The 22,108-nt window shown below is 46.5% G+C and overlaps 1 protein-coding gene across 1 annotated transcript in view; it reads left to right on the top strand.

The window, feature by feature from the left end:
• Positions 1 to 7,672: 7,672 nt before the first annotated feature.
• Positions 7,673 to 22,108, top strand: part of ELP3 (elongator acetyltransferase complex subunit 3) — an 87,831-nt gene continuing 73,395 nt past the window's right edge. The window contains exons 1-7 of the mRNA XM_068183135.1: positions 7,673 to 7,790; positions 8,329 to 8,428; positions 10,543 to 10,681; positions 14,188 to 14,258; positions 16,060 to 16,123; positions 17,275 to 17,343; positions 18,044 to 18,198. Of these exons, the coding sequence (XP_068039236.1) occupies positions 7,763 to 7,790; positions 8,329 to 8,428; positions 10,543 to 10,681; positions 14,188 to 14,258; positions 16,060 to 16,123; positions 17,275 to 17,343; positions 18,044 to 18,198 (626 nt within the window). The 5' untranslated portion in view covers positions 7,673 to 7,762. The remainder of the gene's footprint in view (positions 7,791 to 8,328; positions 8,429 to 10,542; positions 10,682 to 14,187; positions 14,259 to 16,059; positions 16,124 to 17,274; positions 17,344 to 18,043; positions 18,199 to 22,108) is intronic.

Below are 22,108 nucleotides of genomic sequence, written 5' to 3'. Positions count from 1 at the left end.
CACCAACCTGGCTGAAGGGCCTTTCCCACCTGAAGCAGTCTCTGTACGAAACCTAAACCTAGATAATCACTTGCCCAAGAAATAAATCCTCCAGAATCCCATTCAGATCCCAGGGAACTGCTGAGTGCAGTGCCCACAGCACACAGCAGGGAAAACGCTCTCAGAACTCCTCTCAGCCTTTGCTGGAAGTGCTGAAGGAGCTGAATCCTCGCCACAAAAAGAAATAAATTCAACCTTGACTGTTGAGCTCAAGTGCCACCGACCATCCCAACCAAGGCTGCGGTGACACAGTGAAACAACCCAGCTTGGAAATTTGCATTCTTTTTTCTTAGCTGGGGCAGTTGTGTCAGTGTTGCAGTTACTGGACTAAACAGCATATTTTACTTACGTTAGCAAGCTTAAAGAGGCACATTTCACTTAAATCTAAATGGATTTCTACTCTGTTACATTTTTACTCTGTCTCAAGCTCCAGAAGCACAAAAAACAAAAGCTCTGATTCATCTCCAGCCCCATTTTCTCCACCTCTCCAACATGTAGGAAATGCAACCCGAGTAACTCCCACAGAACTCACCTGGTGTGAGTTTCATGGTTTTTCACACAGGCAGCAGTTCCCCTCTGCTCACAGGTGGGTTCGTGACCTGCCAGAATCCAGGGATTGACCAGGATGCCAGCAGGGAGGAGATTTGGGAGCTGGTGGCACCAGCAAGGCCCTGGCAAACAGCACCGACCAAACAGTTGCCAATTCCCAAAACAAGAGCTGAGGAAATCCCTGTCTCCTGAAGCTCATGTGACTTTTAGAAGTCGCTGGATGTTCACACGAGAATTCCAAGCTATTTTTAGAGGATTGGTGCAGAATTAGGGATGCAAGAGACCCCGGGAGACCTCTGGTCCAGCCTCTTGCTTTAAGCAGGGTCAGATCTGGGATCATCCCTGGCTGCTGAGGGCTTTAGGGCTTCCAAATCCTCCCAAAGAGGAGAAGGCACAACTACTGTGTGGGACATTGTGACACTTGGGGAATCATGGAAAATCCTGAGCTGCACGGATCATCAAACCCAACTCCTGGCCCTGCACAGACATCCCAAAAATCCCTCCCTGACAGCGTTGTCCTGGAGCCTTGGGAATGTCACCCTTCCCTGGGAATCCTGTTCAATGCCCGACCCACTAGGGAAGAACCTTTTCCCAATAAACCTTTCCCCAATAAAGCTTTTCCCAATATCCAGCCTCCCCTCGGCTGGGCTGGGTTTGCTTCCCCCCTTCAAACACCCCATTCCCCTTGCCTGCTCCCTCCTCCGTGCACTCCCCGGGAACCCGCGGGTCTCCAGGAGGGGTTTTTATCCTTTTGTCAGGAAAACCCAGTCGGTTTTTCCCTCCTGGAGCCGAGGTTTTGCTACCACCTAGCGCTGATGGGGCGCGGCCTCCTCAGGCCTGCCTGGTTCCCCCCTCAGGATGGATCCCAGCACCGGTGGGAATTTGGGAACGAGACCCCGGGAAAAACTGGATTTTAACGGGGAAATAGCACGATCCCATTATTGAGAACTTCCGAAATTGCCCCTTTTTAATCGGTTTTTCCCTCCTAGAGTCGATGTTTTCTACCACCTAGCGCTGATGGGGCGCGGCCTCCTCAGGCCCGCCTGGTTCCCCTCAGGACGGATCCCAGCACCGGAGGAAATTTGGGAACGAGACCCCGGGAAAAACTGGATTTTAACGGGGAAATAGCACGATCCCATTATTGAGAACTCCAGAAATTGTCCCTTTTTAGTCGGTTTTTCCCTCCTGGAGTCGATGTTTTCTACCACCTAGCGCTGATGGGGCGCGGCCTCCTCAGGCCCGCCTGGTTCCCCTCAGGGCGGATCCCAGCACCGGCGGGAATTTGGGAACGAGACCCCGGGAAAAACTGGATTTTAACGGGGAAATAGCACGATCCCATTATTGAGAACTCCAGAAATTGCCCCTTTTTAGTCGGTTTTTCCCTCCTGGAGTCGATGTTTTCTACCACCCAGCGCTGATGGGGCGCGGCCTCCTCAGGCCCGCCTGGTTCCTCCCTCAGGATGGATCCCAGCACCGGCGGGAATTTGGGAACGAGACCCCGGGAAAAACTGGATTTTAACGGGGAAATAGCACGATCCCATTATTGAGAACTCCAGAAATTGCCCCTTTTTAGTCGGTTTTTCCCTCCTGGAGTCGATGTTTTCTACCACCTAGCGCTGATGGGGCGCGGCCTCCTCAGGCCTGCCTGGTTCCCCCCTCAGGATGGATCCCAGCACGGGCGGGAATTTGGGAACGAGACCCCGGGAAAAACTGGATTTTAACGGGGAAATCCCACTGCTCGGAATTTCAGAAATTGTCCCTTTTTAGTCGGTTTTTCCCTCCTGGAGTCGATGTTTTCTACCACATAGCGCTGAGGGGGCGCTGCCTCCTCAGGCCCGCCTGGTTCCCCTCAGGACGGATCCCAGCACCGGCGGGAATTTGGGAACGAGACCCCGGGAAAAACTGGATTTTAACGGGGAAATAGCACGATCCCATTATTGAGAACTCCAGAAATTGCCCCTTTTTAGTCGGTTTTTCCCTCCTGGAGTCGATGTTTTCTACCACCTAGCGCTGATGGGGCGCGGCCTCCTCAGGCCCGCCTGGTTCCTCCCTCAGGATGGATCCCAGCACCGACGGGAATTTGGGAACGAGACCCCGGGAAAAACTGGATTTTAACGGGGAAATAGCACGATCCCATTATTGAGAACTCCAGAAATTGCCCCTTTTTAGTCGGTTTTTCCCTCCTGGAGTCGATGTTTTCTACCACCTAGCGCTGATGGGGCGCGGCCTCCTCAGGCCTGCCTGGTTCCCCCCTCAGGATGGATCCCAGCACGGGCGGGAATTTGGGAACGAGACCCCGGGAAAAACTGGATTTTAACGGGGAAATCCCACTGCTCGGAATTTCAGAAATTGTCCCTTTTTAGTCGGTTTTTCCCTCCTGGAGTCGATGTTTTCTACCACCCAGCGCTGATGGGGCGCGGCCTCCTCAGGCCCGCCTGGTTCCTCCCTCAGGATGGATCCCAGCACCGGCGGGAATTTGGGAACGAGACCCCGGGAAAAACTGGATTTTAACGGGGAAATAGCACGATCCCATTATTGAGAACTCCAGAAATTGTCCCTTTTTAGTCGGTTTTTCCCTCCTGGAGTCGATGTTTTCTACCACCTAGCGCTGATGGGGCGCGGCCTCCTCAGGCCCGCCTGGTTCCCCTCAGGGCGGATCCCAGCACCGGCGGGAATTTGGGAACGAGACCCCGGGAAAAACTGGATTTTAACGGGGAAATAGCACGATCCCATTATTGAGAACTCCAGAAATTGCCCCTTTTTAGTCGGTTTTTCCCTCCTGGAGTCGATGTTTTCTACCACCCAGCGCTGATGGGGCGCGGCCTCCTCAGGCCCGCCTGGTTCCTCCCTCAGGATGGATCCCAGCACCGGCGGGAATTTGGGAACGAGACCCCGGGAAAAACTGGATTTTAACGGGGAAATAGCACGATCCCATTATTGAGAACTCCAGAAATTGCCCCTTTTTAGTCGGTTTTTCCCTCCTGGAGTCGATGTTTTCTACCACCTAGCGCTGATGGGGCGCGGCCTCCTCAGGCCTGCCTGGTTCCCCCCTCAGGATGGATCCCAGCACGGGCGGGAATTTGGGAACGAGACCCCGGGAAAAACTGGATTTTAACGGGGAAATCCCACTGCTCGGAATTTCAGAAATTGTCCCTTTTTAGTCGGTTTTTCCCTCCTGGAGTCGATGTTTTCTACCACATAGCGCTGAGGGGGCGCTGCCTCCTCAGGCCCGCCTGGTTCCCCTCAGGACGGATCCCAGCACCGGCGGGAATTTGGGAACGAGACCCCGGGAAAAACTGGATTTTAACGGGGAAATAGCACGATCCCATTATTGAGAACTCCAGAAATTGCCCCTTTTTAGTCGGTTTTTCCCTCCTGGAGTCGATGTTTTCTACCACCTAGCGCTGATGGGGCGCGGCCTCCTCAGGCCCGCCTGGTTCCTCCCTCAGGATGGATCCCAGCACCGACGGGAATTTGGGAACGAGACCCCGGGAAAAACTGGATTTTAACGGGGAAATAGCACGATCCCATTATTGAGAACTCCAGAAATTGCCCCTTTTTAGTCGGTTTTTCCCTCCTGGAGTCGATGTTTTCTACCACCTAGCGCTGATGGGGCGCGGCCTCCTCAGGCCTGCCTGGTTCCCCCCTCAGGATGGATCCCAGCACGGGCGGGAATTTGGGAACGAGACCCCGGGAAAAACTGGATTTTAACGGGGAAATCCCACTGCTCGGAATTTCAGAAATTGTCCCTTTTTAGTCGGTTTTTCCCTCCTGGAGTCGATGTTTTCTACCACATAGCGCTGAGGGGGCGCTGCCTCCTCAGGCCCGCCTGGTTCCCCTCAGGACGGATCCCAGCACCGGCGGGAATTTGGGAACGAGACCCCGGGAAAAACTGGATTTTAACGGGGAAATAGCACGATCCCATTATTGAGAACTCCAGAAATTGCCCCTTTTTAGTCGGTTTTTCCCTCCTGGAGTCGATGTTTTCTACCACCCAGCGCTGATGGGGCGCGGCCTCCTCAGGCCCGCCTGGTTCCTCCCTCAGGATGGATCCCAGCACCGGCGGGAATTTGGGAACGAGACCCCGGGAAAAACTGGATTTTAACGGGGAAATAGCACGATCCCATTATTGAGAACTCCAGAAATTGTCCCTTTTTAGTCGGTTTTTCCCTCCTGGAGTCGATGTTTTCTACCACCTAGCGCTGATGGGGCGCGGCCTCCTCAGGCCCGCCTGGTTCCCCTCAGGGCGGATCCCAGCACCGGCGGGAATTTGGGAACGAGACCCCGGGAAAAATCGGATTTTAACGGGGAAATAGCACGATCCCATTATTGAGAACTCCAGAAATTGCCCCTTTTTAATCATCAGCTGTAAGAGCAGCCACAAGGATGTTTTTATACCCTGGGAACGCTGTGTCCAGGTCCTGGGACAGGAGGAACATGGAGCTCCTGGAGCAGCTCCACTAAAGATGAGGAAGGGCCTGGAGCATCTCCCTGGCCATGAAAGGCTGAGGGAGCTGGGGCTGTTCAGCCTCGAGAGGAGATAAATGAGAGGGAACCTCATCCCTGGGTGTCCCTGGGTGTCCCTGGGTGCAGGGAGGGGCAGAGCAGGGCCAGGCTCTGCTCCAGGCCCAGCAATGGCACCAGAGCCAGGGGCAGGGAATGACCCCAGAAATTCCACCTGAACACGAGGAAGAACTTCTTCCCTGGGCTGTGGAGTCTCCTGTCTGGGATATTCCAGAGCCCTCTGGACACAATCCCGTGCCCTGCGCTCTGGGGTGGCCCTGCTGGAGCAGGGAGGTGGCACCAGTGACCCTCTGTGGTCCCGTCCAGCCCGACCCATCCTGGGGCTCTGAGAATCTGCAGATCTGGGATTCTGTGGGGGTGTGAGATCCTGTGGTCACCCGAGTCCGTGACTTTGTGATTTTATGAGTCTGTCATTCCTTGATTCTGTGATTCTGTAATGCCACGATTCTCTGATTCTGTAGTTTTGTGATTCCGTGATTCTGTGAGACTGTGATTCCATGATTCTGTAATTCTGTGAATCTGTAATCCCGTAATTCTGCAATTCTGTGAGACTGTGAGTCCATGATTCTGTGCTTCTGTGAACTGTGAGTCCGTGGTTCTGTGAATCTGTAATTCCACAATTCTGTAATTCTGTGAGTCTGTAATCCCATGATTCTGTAATTCCGTGAGTCTGTGATTCATGATTCTGCAAGACTGCGATTCCATGAATCTGTGATTCTGTGAATCTGTAATTCCACGATTCTCTAAGTCTGTTGTAATTCCATGATTCTGTGATTCTATGAGTCTCTGATTCCATGATTCTGTAATCCTGTGAGAACCTGAGTCCATGATTCTGTGAATCTGTAATTCCATTATTCTGTGACTTTGTGAGTCCATGATTCTGTGAATCTGTAATTCCGTGGTTCTGTAATTCTGTGAGTCTGTAATCCCATGATTCTGTAATTCTGTGAGTCTGTAATCCCATGATTCTGTAATTCCGTGAGTCTGTGATTCATGATTCTGCGAGACTGCGATTCCACGAATCTGTGATTCTATGAATCTGTAATTCCATGATTCTCTAAGTCTGTTGTAATTCCATGATTCTGTGATTCTATGAGTCTCTGATTCCATGATTCTGTAATCCTGTGAGAACCTGAGTCCATGACTCTGTGAATCTGTAATTCCATGATTCTGTAATTCTGTGACTCTGTGAGTCCATGATTCTGTGAATCTGTAATTCCATGGTTCTGTAATTCCATGAGACTGAGAGTCCATGATTCTGTGAATCTGTAATTCCATGGTTCTGTCATTCCGTGAGTTTGTGATTCCGTGAGTCTGTGACCGATTCTGTGGTTCTGTGTGTCTGATATTCTGTGATTCTGAGGTTCTGGGAGTCTGTGAATCCATGACTTTGTGATTCCATGATTACGGGATTCCGTGATTGAGGCTGAGGCTCTGTAATTCCGTGATTCCACCACTCTACACTTCTGGGATTCTCTGAGCCTCTGATTCCATGATTTTGTGATTCTGACTGTGATTCTCAGATTCTGTGACTCTGAGATTCTATGATTCCATCACTCTACACTCCTGGGATTCTGGGAGTCTGTGATTCCATGGTTTTGTGATTCTGAGATTTTGTGACTCTGAGATTTCGTGATTCCATCACCCTACACTTCTGGGATTCTCTGAGTCTGTGATTCCATGGTTTTGTGACTCTGAGATTCTGTGACTCTGAGATTCCATGATTCTATCACTCTACACTCCTGGGATTCTGGGAGTCTGTGATTCCATGATTTCGTGATTCTGACTCTGTGATTCTGTGACTCTGAGATTCCGTGATTCCATCATTCCATCGCTCTACACTTCTGGGATTCTCTGAGTCTGCGGTTCCATGATTTTGTGACTCTGAGATTCCGTGACTCTGAGATTCCATGATTCCATCGCTCTACACTTCTGGGATTCTCTGAGTCTGCGATTCCATGATTTTGTGATTCCGAGATTCCATGACTCTGAGATTCCATGATTCCGTCACTCTACACTTCTGGGATTCTCTGAGTCTGCGATCCCAGGATTTTGTGATTCTGTGACTCTGAGGTTCCGTGACTCTGAGATTCCGTGATTCCATCACTCTACACTTCTGGGATTCCATGATTTTGTGATTCTGACTGTGACTCTCCGATTCCGTGATCCCGTGATTCCACAATTCCATCATTCTGCACCTCTGAGACTCCGTGACTCTCCGACACTGTTATTTAGTGATTCTGCGATTCCCTGATTCCTTGACTCCCTAATTCCATGATTCCTTGATTGATTCCTTAATTGATTCTTTGATTGATTCCTTTAATCGATTCCTTGATCCGCATGACTCCGCATTCACCTGACCCCTCAGCTTTCCACAGACACCATCCAACCGAGCATCTCAACGGGGGCCACACAGCCAGGGGGACCATGGGACCCCCCCCAGAACCCCCCAAAACCCAGGGGGGCCCCCAGAACCCCAAAAACCCGGGATTTTCCCCCAAAAAACCGGAGGCGGTCCCGGCGCCCCCGCTCGGTGCGCTCCCGGCGCCCCCTGGTGGTGGCTGCACAACGCTTTACGCCGCTTTCGCGACGGCGCGGCGCGGTGCCGCTTTACGGCAGCGCGGCGGGCTAGGCCGCGGGATCCGCCGGGATGAAGCAGAAAAAGAAAAACGGGAAAGGTAAAAAAAAAATTAAAGAGACCTGAGGGGCTGGAGCGTGTCCGGGGGAGGGAGTGGAGCCGGGGCACGGGCGGCTGAGGGGGCTGCGAGGGCTCAGCCTGGAGAAATGGAGGCTGAGGGGGGACCTTGCGGAGGTCCCTGAGAGGAGGGGACAGCCGGGGGGAAGCAGGGACGGGATGAGGGGAAACGGCTTCAAATTGTGCCGGGAGAGGCTCAGGGTGGATAACGGGAGCGATTCCTTCCCGTTAGGGCCTGTCCAGCCCCGGCAGAGCTGCCCAGGGCAGCGGCGGAGCCCCCGCTCCCGGAGGGATTTAAAATCCCCGTGGATGTGGCGCCTGGGGACGAGGGTGGCCGTGGGATTGCTGGGAATGGCCGGCCTCTGCTCCCGGAGCGCTTTGCCAGCCCGGACGATCCCCACGCAGCCGTTCCACGCTTCCGCGAGCAGGAATTCCGGGCTGGGTTGTGACGAGCGGGAAAACCTCCGATTTGCCCCCGCTTTTGCCCATTTTGGCGCTGTTTCGTCCCGTTTTCGCCGCAGGGGAGCCGAGGCAGGCCGAGCTGATGGTGATGACCATCGCGGACATCATCCAGCGGCTCCTGGAGGCTCACGAGCAGGGAAGGGACGTGGATCTCAACAGGTGAGTGCTCGGGGCGCCCCCCGAGCCGGGCACAGCCCGGCCGTCCCGCCCTCATTTCCGCACCATTTTCTGAGCACAAACCCACCGAAATCGGTAAATTCTGGGCCGATTTCCTACCGGGTCTCCAGTGGGAGGGGTTTTGTGAAAAACTCCAAGAAACTCTCACTGCCTTTTTTTTTTTTTTAACACCCCTGTCCATCCCTCACTAGTCCCAACTCCACCAGGGAGAGGAAATCTTAATATAGAAATAATATGAAATCAGATTTTTTTTTTTAGCAACGTGTCACACCCAAACTTGTTTACAGAAACTTCTTAGTTCTTCTTATTTGTGTGGTAAGAAAACCTGAATTTGTTGCTCACAGAAATCCCTTCCTCCCTTATTTATGTGGAGGAAGAAAACCTGAATTTGTTGCTCACAGAAATCCCTTCCTCCCTTATTTATGTGGAGGAAGAAAACCTGAATTTGTTGCTCACAGAAATCCCTTCCTCCTTTATTTATGTGGAGGAAGAAATCCTGAATTTGATCTTCACAGGAATTTATTCCCCCTTTATTTATGTGGAGGAAGAAATCCTGAATTTGATGTTTACAGGAATTTCTTACTCCTTTATTTATAATTTATGTGGAGTAAACAAAGCTGAATTTGTTGTTTACAGCAATTTATTCCCCCTTTATTTATGTGGAGTAAGAAATCCTGAATTTGTTGTTTTCAGAATTTTTTTACTCCTGTATTTATATGGAGTAAGAAATCCTGAATTTGTTGATTGTAAAAATTTCTTTCTCCTTTGTTTATGTGGAATAAGAAATCCTGAATTTGTTGTTTTCAGAAACTTTTTCCTTTTTTATTTACGTGGAGCGAGAAATTCTGAATTTATTCTTTATAGAAATTTCTTCTTCCTTTATTTACTTGGATTAATAAAATCTGAATTTTTTTGTTTACAGAAATTTCTTCCTCCTTTATTTATTTACGTGGAGTAAGAAATCCTGAATTTGTTCTTTATAGAAACTCCTTCTTCCTTTATTTATTTGGAGTAATAAAACTGAATTTGACGTTTACAGGAATTTCTTTCTCCTGTTTTTATGTGGAGTAGTGAAACCTGAATTTGTTGTTTATAAGAATTTCTTTCTCCTTTATTTTTATGGCGTATAAGAAAAGATGAATTTGTTGTTTACAGAAATTTCTTACTCCTATTTATGTGGAGTAAAAAAAGATTAATTTCCTGTTTACAGAAATTCTTTTTTCCTTTATTTATATATGTGGAATAAAAAAAACCTGAATTTGTTGTTTATAAGAATTTCTTTCTCCTATATTTATGTGGAATAAAAAGCCCTGGATTTGTTGTTTGCAAGAATTTTTTCCTTCTTTATTTATGTGGAATAAAAAAACCTGAATTTGTTGTTTATAAGAATTTCTTTCTGCTATATTTATATGGAATAAGAAAACCTGAATTTGTTGTTTACACGAATTTCTTTCTCCTCTATTTATGTGGAGGAAGAAAACATGAATTTGTTGTTTGCAAGAATTCTTTTCCTCCTTTATTTATGTGGAATAGAAAAACATGGATTTTTTATTTACAGAAATTCTTTCCTCTTTTATTTATGTGGAATAAGAAAACCTGAATTTGTTGTTTACAGAAATTTCTTCCTCCTTTATTTATTTATACAGAGCGAGAAAACCTGAATTTCCCCCACTTTTTCCTCTTTATTGACACAATTATGGACTTTTTCCTGGAAATTTCTGCCAGGAATTGCCTTGGAGGTGAACTCAGCCCCAGGCTGGGTGTGTGGGGTCAAACACTTGAATTAATCACCACCAGGAATTAAACATCAGTCAGGAATTACCCCTGAAGGTGGACCAGCAGGAGCCTTGCCTGCCTGCACAAAGCCAGGATAAAAGCAAATTTAGGGGGAAAACTCGGGAAATCAAACCCAGTGGCAGCTGTGAGGTGATTTTTGGTGTTTGTGTTTAATATTTCTGCCTGGGGAGCGGAGCTGGGGGAGCCCGCCTGCGTCTGTGCGGCACAGGTGGAAACCAGGGCTGGTGTTGGTCATTTGGGGTGGTTTTTCAGGTGATCTTGGGTGGATTTTTGGTGACTTTGGGTGTTTCTGGTTGCAGGCTGAAGACCAAAACCTCGGCCAGGTACGGGCTGGCGGCGCAGCCGCGGCTCGTCGACATCATCGCGGCCGTGCCGCCGCAGTTCCGGAAGGTTCTGCTGCCAAAGCTCAAGGCCAAGCCCATCAGGACGGCCAGTGGGGTGAGAGAAAAGGGATTTTCCCTCCTTCCCCCACACCCTGCATGCTCCCAGCCCAAAATCTGGGTTTAATCCCCACCCAAAACCAGGATGGGGAATGCCCGGTGGCGTTGGTTGCCTTTTCCACAGGGAAATGTTTGGGGGGAAGGTCCCTTCCTTGCAGGTTCTCCTGTGGTTGCTGCATCCCTGGAAGTGTCCAAGGAAAGGCTGGGTAGTGGGAGGTGTTGGGATTGGGATTTAATGTCCTTCCAACCCAAAATATCCTGAGATTCCCTGAGGAGAAAGGGGGATTGTGTCCAAGTCACTGTGGATCTTCTCAGCAGAGCAGTTAATTCAATTTACTGTAAATCACCTAAATCTCTGTATCACACCACAGTTCACACTGAAACCAGTTATTGTCCATATCAGACCCCAATTGGTACTGAAACCACCTAAATCTCCATATCAGACCCCAATTTATACTGAAACCACCTAAATCTCCATATCAGACCTCAATTTATACTGAAACCACCTAAATCTCCATATCAGACCCAAATTTATACTGACACCACCTAAATCTCCATATCAGACCCAAATTTATACTGAAACCACCTAAATCTCCATATCAGACCCAAATTTGAACTGAAACCACCTAAATCTCCATATCAGCCCCCAATTTGTACTGAAACCACCTAAATCTCCAGATCAGACCCAAATTTGAACTGAAACCACCTAAATCTCCATACCAGACCCAAATTTGTACTGAAACCACCTAAATCTCCATACCAGACCCAAATTTGTACTGAAACCACCTAAATCTCCACATCAGACCCCAATTTATACTGAAACCACCTAAATCTCCATATCAGATTCAAATTTATACTGAAACCACCTAAATCTCCATATCAGACCCCAATTTATACTGAAACCACCTAAATCTCCATATCAGACCTCAGGTTATACTGAAACCATTTATTGTGCATATCACACCCCAATTTATACTGAAGCCACCTGATTTTTTATATCAGACCTCAATTTATACTGATACCATCTAAATCTCCATATCACACCCCAGTTTGTACTGAAACCACCTGATTTTTTATATCAGACCTAATTCTTTATTTAAGACCCCAGTTTAGAGTGAAACCACCTAAATCTCCATATCAGACCCAAATTTATACTGAAACCACCTAAATCTCCATATCAGACCCCAATTTGTACTGAAACCACCCAAATTTTTGTATCAGACCTAATTCTTCATATGAGACTCCAATTTATACTGAAACCACCTAATTCTTCATATCTGCCCCCAATTTATTCTGAGACCACCTAAATCTCCATATCAGACCACAGTTTATTCTGAAACCACCTAAATATCTGTATCAGACCCACATTTTTACTGAAACCACCCAATTTTTTATATCAGACCTCATTCTTCATATGGGACCCAAATTTATACTGAAACCACCTGATTCTTTGTATCAGACCCCAGTTTAGACTGAAACCACCTAAATCTCCATATCAGACCTCAATTTATACTGAAACCACCCAGTCATTTATATCAGACCTAATTATTTATATCGGATTCCAATTTATACTGAAACCATCTAATATTTCCTCTCTGACCCAAATTTATTCTGAGACCCCCTAAATCTCCATATCAGACCCCAGTTTATTCTGAAACCATCTAATTTTTATATCAGACCCCACTTTATACTGAGACCACCTAAATCTCCATATCAGACCACAGTTTATTCTGAAACCACCTAAATATCTGTATCAGACCCACATTTTTACTGAAACCACCCAATTTTTTATATCAGACCTCATTCTTCATATCGGACCCAAATTTATACTGAAACCACCTAATTCTTCATATCAGACCCGAATTTATACTGAAACCACCTGATTCTTTGTATCAGACCCCAGTTTAGACTGAAACCACCTAAATCTCCATATCAGACCTCAATTTATACTGACACCACCCAGTCATTTATATCACACCTAATTATTTATATCGGATTCCAATTTATACTGAAATCATCTAATATTTCCTCTCTGACCCAAATTTATTCTGACTAAATCTCCATATCAGACCTCAATTTATACTGACACCACCCAGTCATTTATATCACACCTAATTATTTATATCGGATTCCAATTTATACTGAAATCATCTAATATTTCCTCTCTGACCCAAATTTATTCTGAGACCCCCTAAATCTCCATATCAGACCCCAATTTATTCTGAAACCATCTAATTTTTATATCAGACCCCACTTTATACTGAGACCACCTAAATCTCCATATCAGACCCCAATTTATACTGAGACCACCTAAATATCCATATCAGACCCACATTTTTACTGAAACCACCCAGTTTTTTATATCAGACCTAATTCTTCATATCAGACCCCAATTTATACTGAAACCACCTAATTCTTCATATCAGACCCAAATTTATACTGAAACCACCTAATAATTCCTATCAGATCCCAATTTATTCTGAAACCACCCAATTTTTTATATCACACCCCAGTTTATTCTGAAACCACCTAAATATCCGTATCAGACCCACATTTATACTGAAACCACCCAATTTTTTATATCAGACCTAATTCTTCATATCAGACCCCAATTTATACTGAAACCACCTAATTCTTCATATCAGACCCCAATTTATTCTGAAACCACCCAATTTTTTATATCACACCCCAGTTTATTCTGAAACCACCCAATTTTTTATATCACACCCCAATTTGTACTGAGACCACCTAAATCTCTATATCAGACCCCAGTTTTTACTGAAACCACCCAATTTTTTATATCACACCCCAATTTGTACTGAAACCACCCAATTTTTAATATCAGACCTAATTCTTCATATCAGACCCCAGTTTATGCTGAAACCACCCAATTTTTAATTTCAGACCTAATTCTTTGTATCACACCCCAGTTTATGCTGAAACCACCCAATTTTTAGTATCAGACCTAATTCTTTGTATCAGACCCCAGTTTATGCTGAAACCACCCAGTTTTTAATATCAGACCTAATACTTTGTATCAGACCCCAGTTTATGCTGAAACCACCCAGTTTTTAATATCAGACCTAATTCTTTGTATCAGACCCCAGTTTATGCTGAAACCACCCAGTTTTTAATATCAGACCTAATTCTTTGTTTCAGACCCCAGTTTAGACTGAAACCACCTAAATCTCCATATCAGACCCCAGTTTACTGCAAACTGCCTGATTCTTCATAACCGACCCCCTAAATGAATGATTTATGTATTAATTTACTACTTTTTTAATATTCTGACACCTGAGGACATTCAATAACATTTAACAGGGCTCGTTAAGGATTCCTCTTTCTCCCTGGCTTTGTTTCCCCCTTCAGGGCTTTAACCCACAGCTGTTTCAGCAGGGAACATCCTTAAAAAAACCCCCCAGAAGCCCCCAGCACCCCCCAGCCCTGCAGGGAACCCTTGAATTTTGGTAATTGCTGGGCTAATTCCTGCAATTTCCCTGGCAGATCGCCGTGGTGGCCGTGATGTGCAAACCCCACCGGTGCCCCCACATCAACTTCACGGGCAACATCTGTGTGTGAGTATGCAGGGCCCAGATGTGCCAGATGTGCCCCGGGGCTGGCACAGCTGCAGGCTTGGGGACACCTCCGAGGGGCTGGGAAGGGTTTGGAGCACCAGGGGCTCAGCCTGGAGAAGACGAGGCTCCAGAGGGAATTTTTCCTGTCTGGAATCCCCAGGTGGGATTGGGGTTTCTCCCAGGGGCCACGGGACATGAGAGGGAACAGCCTCTCCCCAGTGCCTGGCTGGTAATGCCTCTGGAATTTCACTGATTCCCTTTTGTTTGCAGTGATATCTCCCTAATTCTTTTTTGTATTTCCAAACTCTTTCCTCCCTGTTGTCTGGAGAAAGTCGAGCAGCAGTTTGTGACTGAGTTACTGTGGTTACAAAAACGATGAGAGGCAGCGGCCTCAGGTTGCACCAGGGGAGGTTCAGGTTGGATCTGGGGAACAGTTCCTGCCTGGAAAGGGTTTTCCATCCCTGGGCAGTGCTGGAGTCCCCATCCCTGCAGGGATTCCAAATCCCTGTGGACGTGGCACGTGGGGACACGGGTCAGTGCTGGGGATGGTTGCACTGGATGCTCTCAGAGGTCTTTTCCATCCTTTCTGGGGTTCCAGGACCCAAAAGTTCCTTTTTCCAGCATTCCTGGACAACCCCAGCGCTGCAGGAGCAGCCACACCACACCAAAACCTGCTTTTTTTCACCTTTTCCTTGAGGGAGGAAACCTCCTCCTTTCATGAGCCAAACTCACCATTCCATATTAGGTTCCCACCTCCGTGGTCATTAATTTAGTATTCATTTCTTAATTAATGTATTATTAATTTATCAATTATTTTGGTTTTTTTGGCCTTCAGCTGCCAAAATCCCCTGGAATCAGCTCAGTTTTATTCAAATTAAAGAACACGAGCTTGGCTTAGCTTGAATTCTCTTCCTTACTTTGACTCCATTCCCTTGAAATCTGATTTTGGTGATGCTTTTCCCATCTCTTCATTTGTTTCCAAACATTCCCTGCCACAAATCCATGAATTTTCCGTGTCTAAAACAGCTTGGACTGCACAAACCCTTTGCCAGCAAATTAACGTGGGCACGGTGCTTTAATGATTAATTTATAATTAATTTTATAGCGATGGTGGATGACTCGGGGTGAGCTGGCAGTGAGGAAATAAATCAATTATCCAAGGAATAAAATAGCAGTTATCCCAAACAGCTGGAAAATCCCCTGGATGCTCCCTCCCCCTTCCTGCTGGAGCTGGAGGAGTCTGAATTCATCTTTGGAATATTTTGTTCATCAAACAACACATCCCTAAGCTCAGGAAAAAAAATACAGCTGAGTTTTCTCACCATCAAAACGTTAAAATTCCCTAAATTTCTGGAAAACTTGATGGGTGATATCCCAATTTTACATCTCTCCATGACAAAAAAAAACCATGTTCTGCATGGAATGAAGTGATGCCCTTGAGAGAATCGTGGAAAACATTCAAATTGTGAAATTATTTTTTTAAAAAATCTAAAATTAATCTGCGTGTAACTGTTGCCCCAAAACTTTATGGCTGCTCCCTAAAATAACGGAGCATCCCACAAGTATTGCCACGGATTTTGCTTCCAGAAAGTCTCACCGGGTTGTTTCTGGTCTGAGCTGGTTTTGGACATCCCATTCTCATTGAAATTAATTTAAAGTAATTAAATTTTAATTTTCTTGCACTGGCCATTTGCTGTTTGTAAACACAGGTGGGCTCAGCTCCCCCCAGCATTCCTGGGCACCACAGAAATTATTGGAATGTTGAGTTTAATTCCAGTTTTCTCTATTTTTCACCCTGCAGGTACTGCCCAGGGGGGCCTGACTCTGATTTTGAATATTCCACCCAGTCCTACACAGGGTATGAGGTACTGATTTCCCTGCTTTTCCCTATTTTTTTGTTATTCCAACCTTCCTTAAGCCTGGCTTTGGGTTAGGCTGGGCTTTATTTCTGCAGCTCACTCGTGTTGCAAGAATAAAGCCAAAAATAAATACAAAAATCAAACCAATAAAACCAAAATCAATTTTCATATACTTCAGGTTTTGAAGCAGCTCAAAGTCTTGGAGTGAAATTCTTAATTACATTAATTAATGATGAGTTAAAAATTTTAAAAATTGTCTAAGAATGGAATTGAAACACTGGAGTAGAGATGTGGAGAGGTTCCTACAGGATTAAAAAAAGTAAAAATTTTGGTAAAAAAATCCTCATTTTTTTAGCTGTTAATGCCTCTGAAATGAAATTAATTCCCTTTTACCTGCCGTGATAAATTAAAATTTTTATGTTTCCAAGCTGTTTCCTCCCTGTTGTCTGGAAAAAGTTTAACAGCAGTTTGTGACTGAATTATTGTGACTGGTTTTGATCAAAAAGCTCAAAGCTGTGGTTGGGATGTGAAGTAGGAAAATGAGGTAAAAATCAGCTGGATTCGTTTGGTGAAAATTCCTTTTAAGCAGGAATTTTTTCTGTTCTACCTCAGTGATTTTAGTCTTGTCCCATGAAGGAAATAGGAAAAAATGGGAAATACCAAGTGAATCCAGGGTAAAAAAGGTGCTGGAAAATCCCCTTAAAATATTATTAATAGGCTTCCATCAGCTGGTGATTAAAAAAAAAAAAAAAAGAGTTTTTAGGGATTTTAATTGAAGGAATAAGTTTAATTTTGAGAATATTTGAAGCCCAGACTGAGTCTAGAGGATGGTGCCTGAGTAATTTGTAAAAACACTTTGTGGTTTTTGTAGCACGTTTGTGACTCACTGCAGAGGTTTTTTTAGCTGTTGGAGAACACTAAAAATGGAGTAATTTTGGTGGTTTTCGGTCCTGTTGCCATCTCAGGGTAAAAATGTTGTCTTTTGTAAATAATTTCAGGAGCCAAGTTCGTGTTCACAATTTTCCAGAGTCTTGGTTTGTGGGTTTGGAGGCTTTGGCTCAATCAGGATTTGAAGTTCTCAGCATGCTAAAAGTTGGGTTTTCTTCTTTTGTTGGGGGGAAAAAGTTGCTGAAATGAATTTTTTGGTGTTTTTTCAGCCAACATCCATGAGGGCCATCCGGGCTCGGTACGATCCCTACCTCCAGACGAGGCACAGAGTGGAGCAGGTACCTTTCTCCTTGGGACAGGCATGCAAAAAAAAAAAAAAAAAAAGGGAATCCTTTGGAATTATTTCAATTTCTTGGACTGGTGGGGACTGCAAAAATTAAATTCCTGCATTTTCAATTGTCCAGCTCTGATTTGGAGAGTTTTGAACCTCTCCTGAGGCCTCTGCTGTGCAATACCTGATTTTTTAACAATCGTTCCAAAATTGCTTTGTTTGGGTGTTTGGTTGGAGAGTTGGGTGTGAAAAGTTTCTCGGTCCTGTTCTGCTTCGATCAGTTCCCTCTCTGTCTCCCAATCCGTTGGAAAATTCCCCACGAATTCAGTATTTTCTCCCTCAAGATTTTGAGGAGAGTTTGTTCTACGTGGATTAAAGGAGATTCAAAAAACTTTTTTTGCCTTCTTGGCCCAGTTTAGGTCGTTTCAAACTGGAACCTGTAACTCAAATAATTCTGATTTTTCAGGAAGACCCTCTACAATACCCGCACTGAGTTCTTACAGTAAAAAAAATAAATACTTTTATACTTTTGAGGGTTTTTTTTGCAAAGGAAAGTGATTATAAAAAACCCATACGAGACCAGTAATTTCTCACTCATAAAACGACTAAAAAAGGAAACGCAGCCTAAGAAAATCAAGGATTACAGAGAAATCTTTTGGATAAATCCCCGACTGATGGTTTTCCCCGTGATATTTTTACTTTTTCAGCTGAAGCAGCTGGGCCACAGCGTGGACAAAGTGGAATTTATCGTGATGGGTGGGACTTTCATGGCTTTACCTGAGGATTACAGAGATTATTTCATCAGGAACCTGCACGACGCCTTGTCGGGTCACACTTCCAACAACGTGGCAGAGGCCGTCAGGTGAGGAATTATTTCCAGTTTGAACTGTTTATCCTTTGAAAACAATGAGGAGAATATTGGTTTTTTGTTTTGTTTTGGAAGGGATGTGTTTTTGGGCACTGAATGTTTACAGCTCTGTTCAGTTTTTGGGCACTGAGCACGTACAGCTCTGCAGAGCAGCACCGGGCAGACCTCCGGAATCGCAGGAAAAGCCAAACTTTTCCCCCGATTTTTTGGCATTCCAGCCAGCTCTGTCACGCCTCATCACCCTGATTTGGAGTTGTGACGAATGCCACTGGCCACGGGATTTATTCTTTATTTACTGCCTGCAGCTGGGGAGGGGGAGCTGCTCCTGCTGGGACGTCAGGAATGACTCAGCCCCGAGAGCGTCAGCGCTCCCGGCCCCTTCCAGCCCCAAACCAGCTCCTTGGGTGTCACATTCTCATTTGAACGGCTCAGAAACCACAGCCTGATCGATCCAGGGGCAGGAAACACTGAATTTTCAGTGCTGGTGGACAAAAAAAAAAAAAAAATAGAGGCTGGATGTTTTGGAGTTGTTAAGTGAGTGAGCATCCCTTGGGTGGGTTGGGTTTGGCGCCGCGTCGTCGTGGGTTTTTATTTGTGACATTATCCAGCCCCAAGAGAAGTTATTTTAGAGTTGTCACCTCTAAGAGAAGTGATTTTAGAGCTGTCACCTCCAACAGAAGTGATTTTAGAACCGTAATCTCCAACAGAAGTGATTTTTAGAACCAGTCCTTTGCGTCTCAAAGGTGCGACTTAATTCGGTTTTTCCTCTGGAGGGCACCAAACGCTTCTGCTGCTTTTCTTTGCTTCTTTTTCTTTTTTTTTCCTCCCACCTCTCGTGTCGCTCAAACACCAAACAAAAAGCACCCTGCTGCTCTTTCCAAGTGGGTTTTATCGAGATAAAATAGCAAACAAGTTGGGCAAAGAGTTTCTGAAGGGCACAGCTCCTCGGGGAAGGAGGGTGGCGGTTGCAGGTTGTCCTTTCCAATTACTGCTGTGATTCACAGTGTGGGAAGTCCATATTTTTTTTTTTTTCCTGCTGCAGGTGTCTTAGCTGATTTTATTGGGCCTAAAATAATTTTTCAAGCTGCCTGGCCTTTGCTCTGCAGATAATAAGGGAACTATTTCTGCCACAGCAATTTTAAAGGCAAAGTGACTCCGTGGAGTCAGAGCAGCACAGATCGAGCAGGGTGACAAAAATCCTGCCCTGGCAGCATGTGGGCTCCTCAGCAGATAAATGAAGGTTTATATTTTTAACATAAAACTCATGCTAAGTGCTGGGTAAATGGAGTTCTGTGGGAGTTACTCAGGTTGCATTTCCTACATGTTGGAGAGGTGGAGAAAATGGGGCTGGAGATGAATCAGAGCTTTTGCTTTTTGTGCTTCTGGAGCTTGAGACAGAGTAAAAATGTAACAGAGTAGAAATCCATTTAGATTTAGGTGAAATGTGCCTCTTTAAGCTTGCTAACGTAAGTAAAATATGCTGTTTAGTCCAGTGACTGCAACACTGACACAACTGCCCCAGCTAAGAAAAAAGAATGCAAATTTCCAAGCTGGGTTGTTTCACTGTGTCACCGCAGCCTTGGTTGGGATGGTCGGTGGCACTTGAGCTCAACAGTCAAGGTTGAATTTATTTCTTTTTGTGGCGAGGATTCAGCTCCTTCAGCACTTCCAGCAGAGGCTGAGAGGAGTTCTGAGAGCGTTTTCCCTGCTGTGTGCTGTGGGCACTGCACTCAGCAGTTCCCTGGGATCTGAATGGGATTCTGGAGGATTTATTTCTTGGGCAAGCGATTATCTAAGTTTAGGTTTCGTACAGAGACTGCTTCAGGTGGGAAAGGCCCTTCAGCCAGGTTGGTGCTGTTTGCCAGGGCCTTGCTGGTGCCACCAGCTCCCAGATCTCCTCCCTGGTGGCATCCTGGTCAATCCCTGGATTCTGGCGGGTCACGAACCCGCCTGGATGGAAAAACAGGACTGTGGAGGAGCAGAGAGCAGGCAGCAAGGAAAAAACCCCACTAAATTACAGATGAAACTGAAGGGAGCTGCTGGCAATGGCCACACGACCTGCTCTGGGGATCTGTGGGATGGTCAGGAACTTTCTTGGAAAATCTCCAGGTCCAGGGGCTGTTGTGAGGATTTTTGGCACCACTCTCAGGACTGGGGAGTTCTGAGAACGTTCTCCCTGCTGTGTGCAGTGGGCATTGCACTCAGCAGTTCCCTGGGATCTGAATGGGATTCTGGAGGATTTATTTCTTGGGCAAATCATTACTTAAGTTTAGATTTTGTACATACTTTCCTTCATATGGGAAAGGACCTTCAGGCAGGAGAGAATCACAGAATCCTTTTGTGGTTTGGGTTGGAAGGGACCTTAATTCATCCCTGCCACAGATGGAGACACCTTCCACTCCTCCAGCTTGCTCCAAACCCCAATTTTCCCCCTTTTTATCCAGCAATTTCTGGTTTTTTGTCCCACACCCGTGCTCTGCTGTGCTGACAGCGACGCGCCGACCCGACCTGAGGGATCATCAATCTGGCACCTTCCTGCCGACGTAATTTTCAATTTTCTTCTTGTGATGCTTCATCTCCATCAGCCCTCTGAGGCTCCTGGTGCCAGCTAATCTGATAAAAAGGATGTGATTCTGTGTGCCAGGGCCTGCCGTGGAGGTGGATCCTGTCCCTCACTGGGGATGGGCACTGTGAGCCTGGATAAAGAAATTATCCCTCAAACCAGCTTGGATTTCACCTGAACTCCCCTGAAATTCTGGTTTTCTTGCAGATAAATGCATGAACTCATTGACCAAAAGTGTGGTTCTTGCAGAGATAAACAGAGAAACTTCCAGGCTTTTCACATTGGCTCTGTTGAGAGCGGAGGAAGGAAATGAATTCCCTGGGTTTCAATATTTCTGCAGCACCTCCCTTTTGGGGTAATAAACGCTTTTTTACACCGTTCAGACAGAAATCTTTGCTCGAGGTGCTTGGGTTTGCTTGAGAAATAGGTTGGCCGAGGAGTGGGTAAAGAATTGCAGAGCCAGGGGGGATCATTGTTTTTGTGTGCGAGAGGACTGAGAAGTTTCAATTTTTCTCACTGAGAGCACCACTTCAGAATTTCTGGGCCCTTCTGGGTGCCTGTCAAGCCGGGCTGTGGGCTCGCTGATAAGCTCCCCTTCCTTCGGAGCAGGTTTGCAATTATTAAGGGATTTCACAATCGCCAAAGAATCGCTTCGGGAGGGATTTTTCTCCCCCTGGAGAAACTCATCTCTTTGCCTGGGAGCTGCTCCCATCAAGGCCCGAGTGTTGAGTTGATTGCGGCTGCTTTTGCTCTTGGCTGAGGACAATCAGAGCCGGAGAAGGTGTAAAATGCACATGCAAATGAGAATTGCTGCTCCTCTCACCTGACCCGTGAGTCATGAGGGGTGCTGGGCTTATTGAGCTGCCACCGTGAGTCACCGCAGCAGCCGGGAGCTGACTCCTAATGAGGCAACGGGCCCGAGGAGAGCTTTGGGAAGAGCAGGGAAATCAGGGATCTGCATCCCTGCAGCTCCTGGGGCTGCACCAGCAGCTCTGGCTTCTCCTCCTGAGCTGGGCTGGGAGAGCTGGGGGGGTCACCTGGGGAAGGGAAGGATCCAGGGAGAGCTCAGAGCCCCTTCCGGAGCCTAAAAGGACTGGGGCTGGGACAAGGGATGGAGGGAAAGGACACAGGGAGTGGCTTTAAACTGCCAGAGAGCAGGGACAGATGGGATCTGGGGAGCAGTTCCTGTCTGTAGCTCTTGAATAGCATTCCCAGAGAAGCTGTGGCTGCCCCTGGGTCCCTGAAGTGTCCAAGGCCAGGCTGGAGCAGCCTGATGGAATGGAAGGTGCCTGCAGCTGGTTGGAATTGGATCACCTTGAAGGTCCCCTCCCACCCAAACCA

This window comes from Anomalospiza imberbis, chromosome 3 (genome assembly GCF_031753505.1).
Source record: "Anomalospiza imberbis isolate Cuckoo-Finch-1a 21T00152 chromosome 3, ASM3175350v1, whole genome shotgun sequence".
NCBI lineage: Eukaryota > Metazoa > Chordata > Aves > Passeriformes > Viduidae > Anomalospiza > Anomalospiza imberbis.
This window is presented reverse-complemented; position numbering and strand designations above follow the sequence as displayed.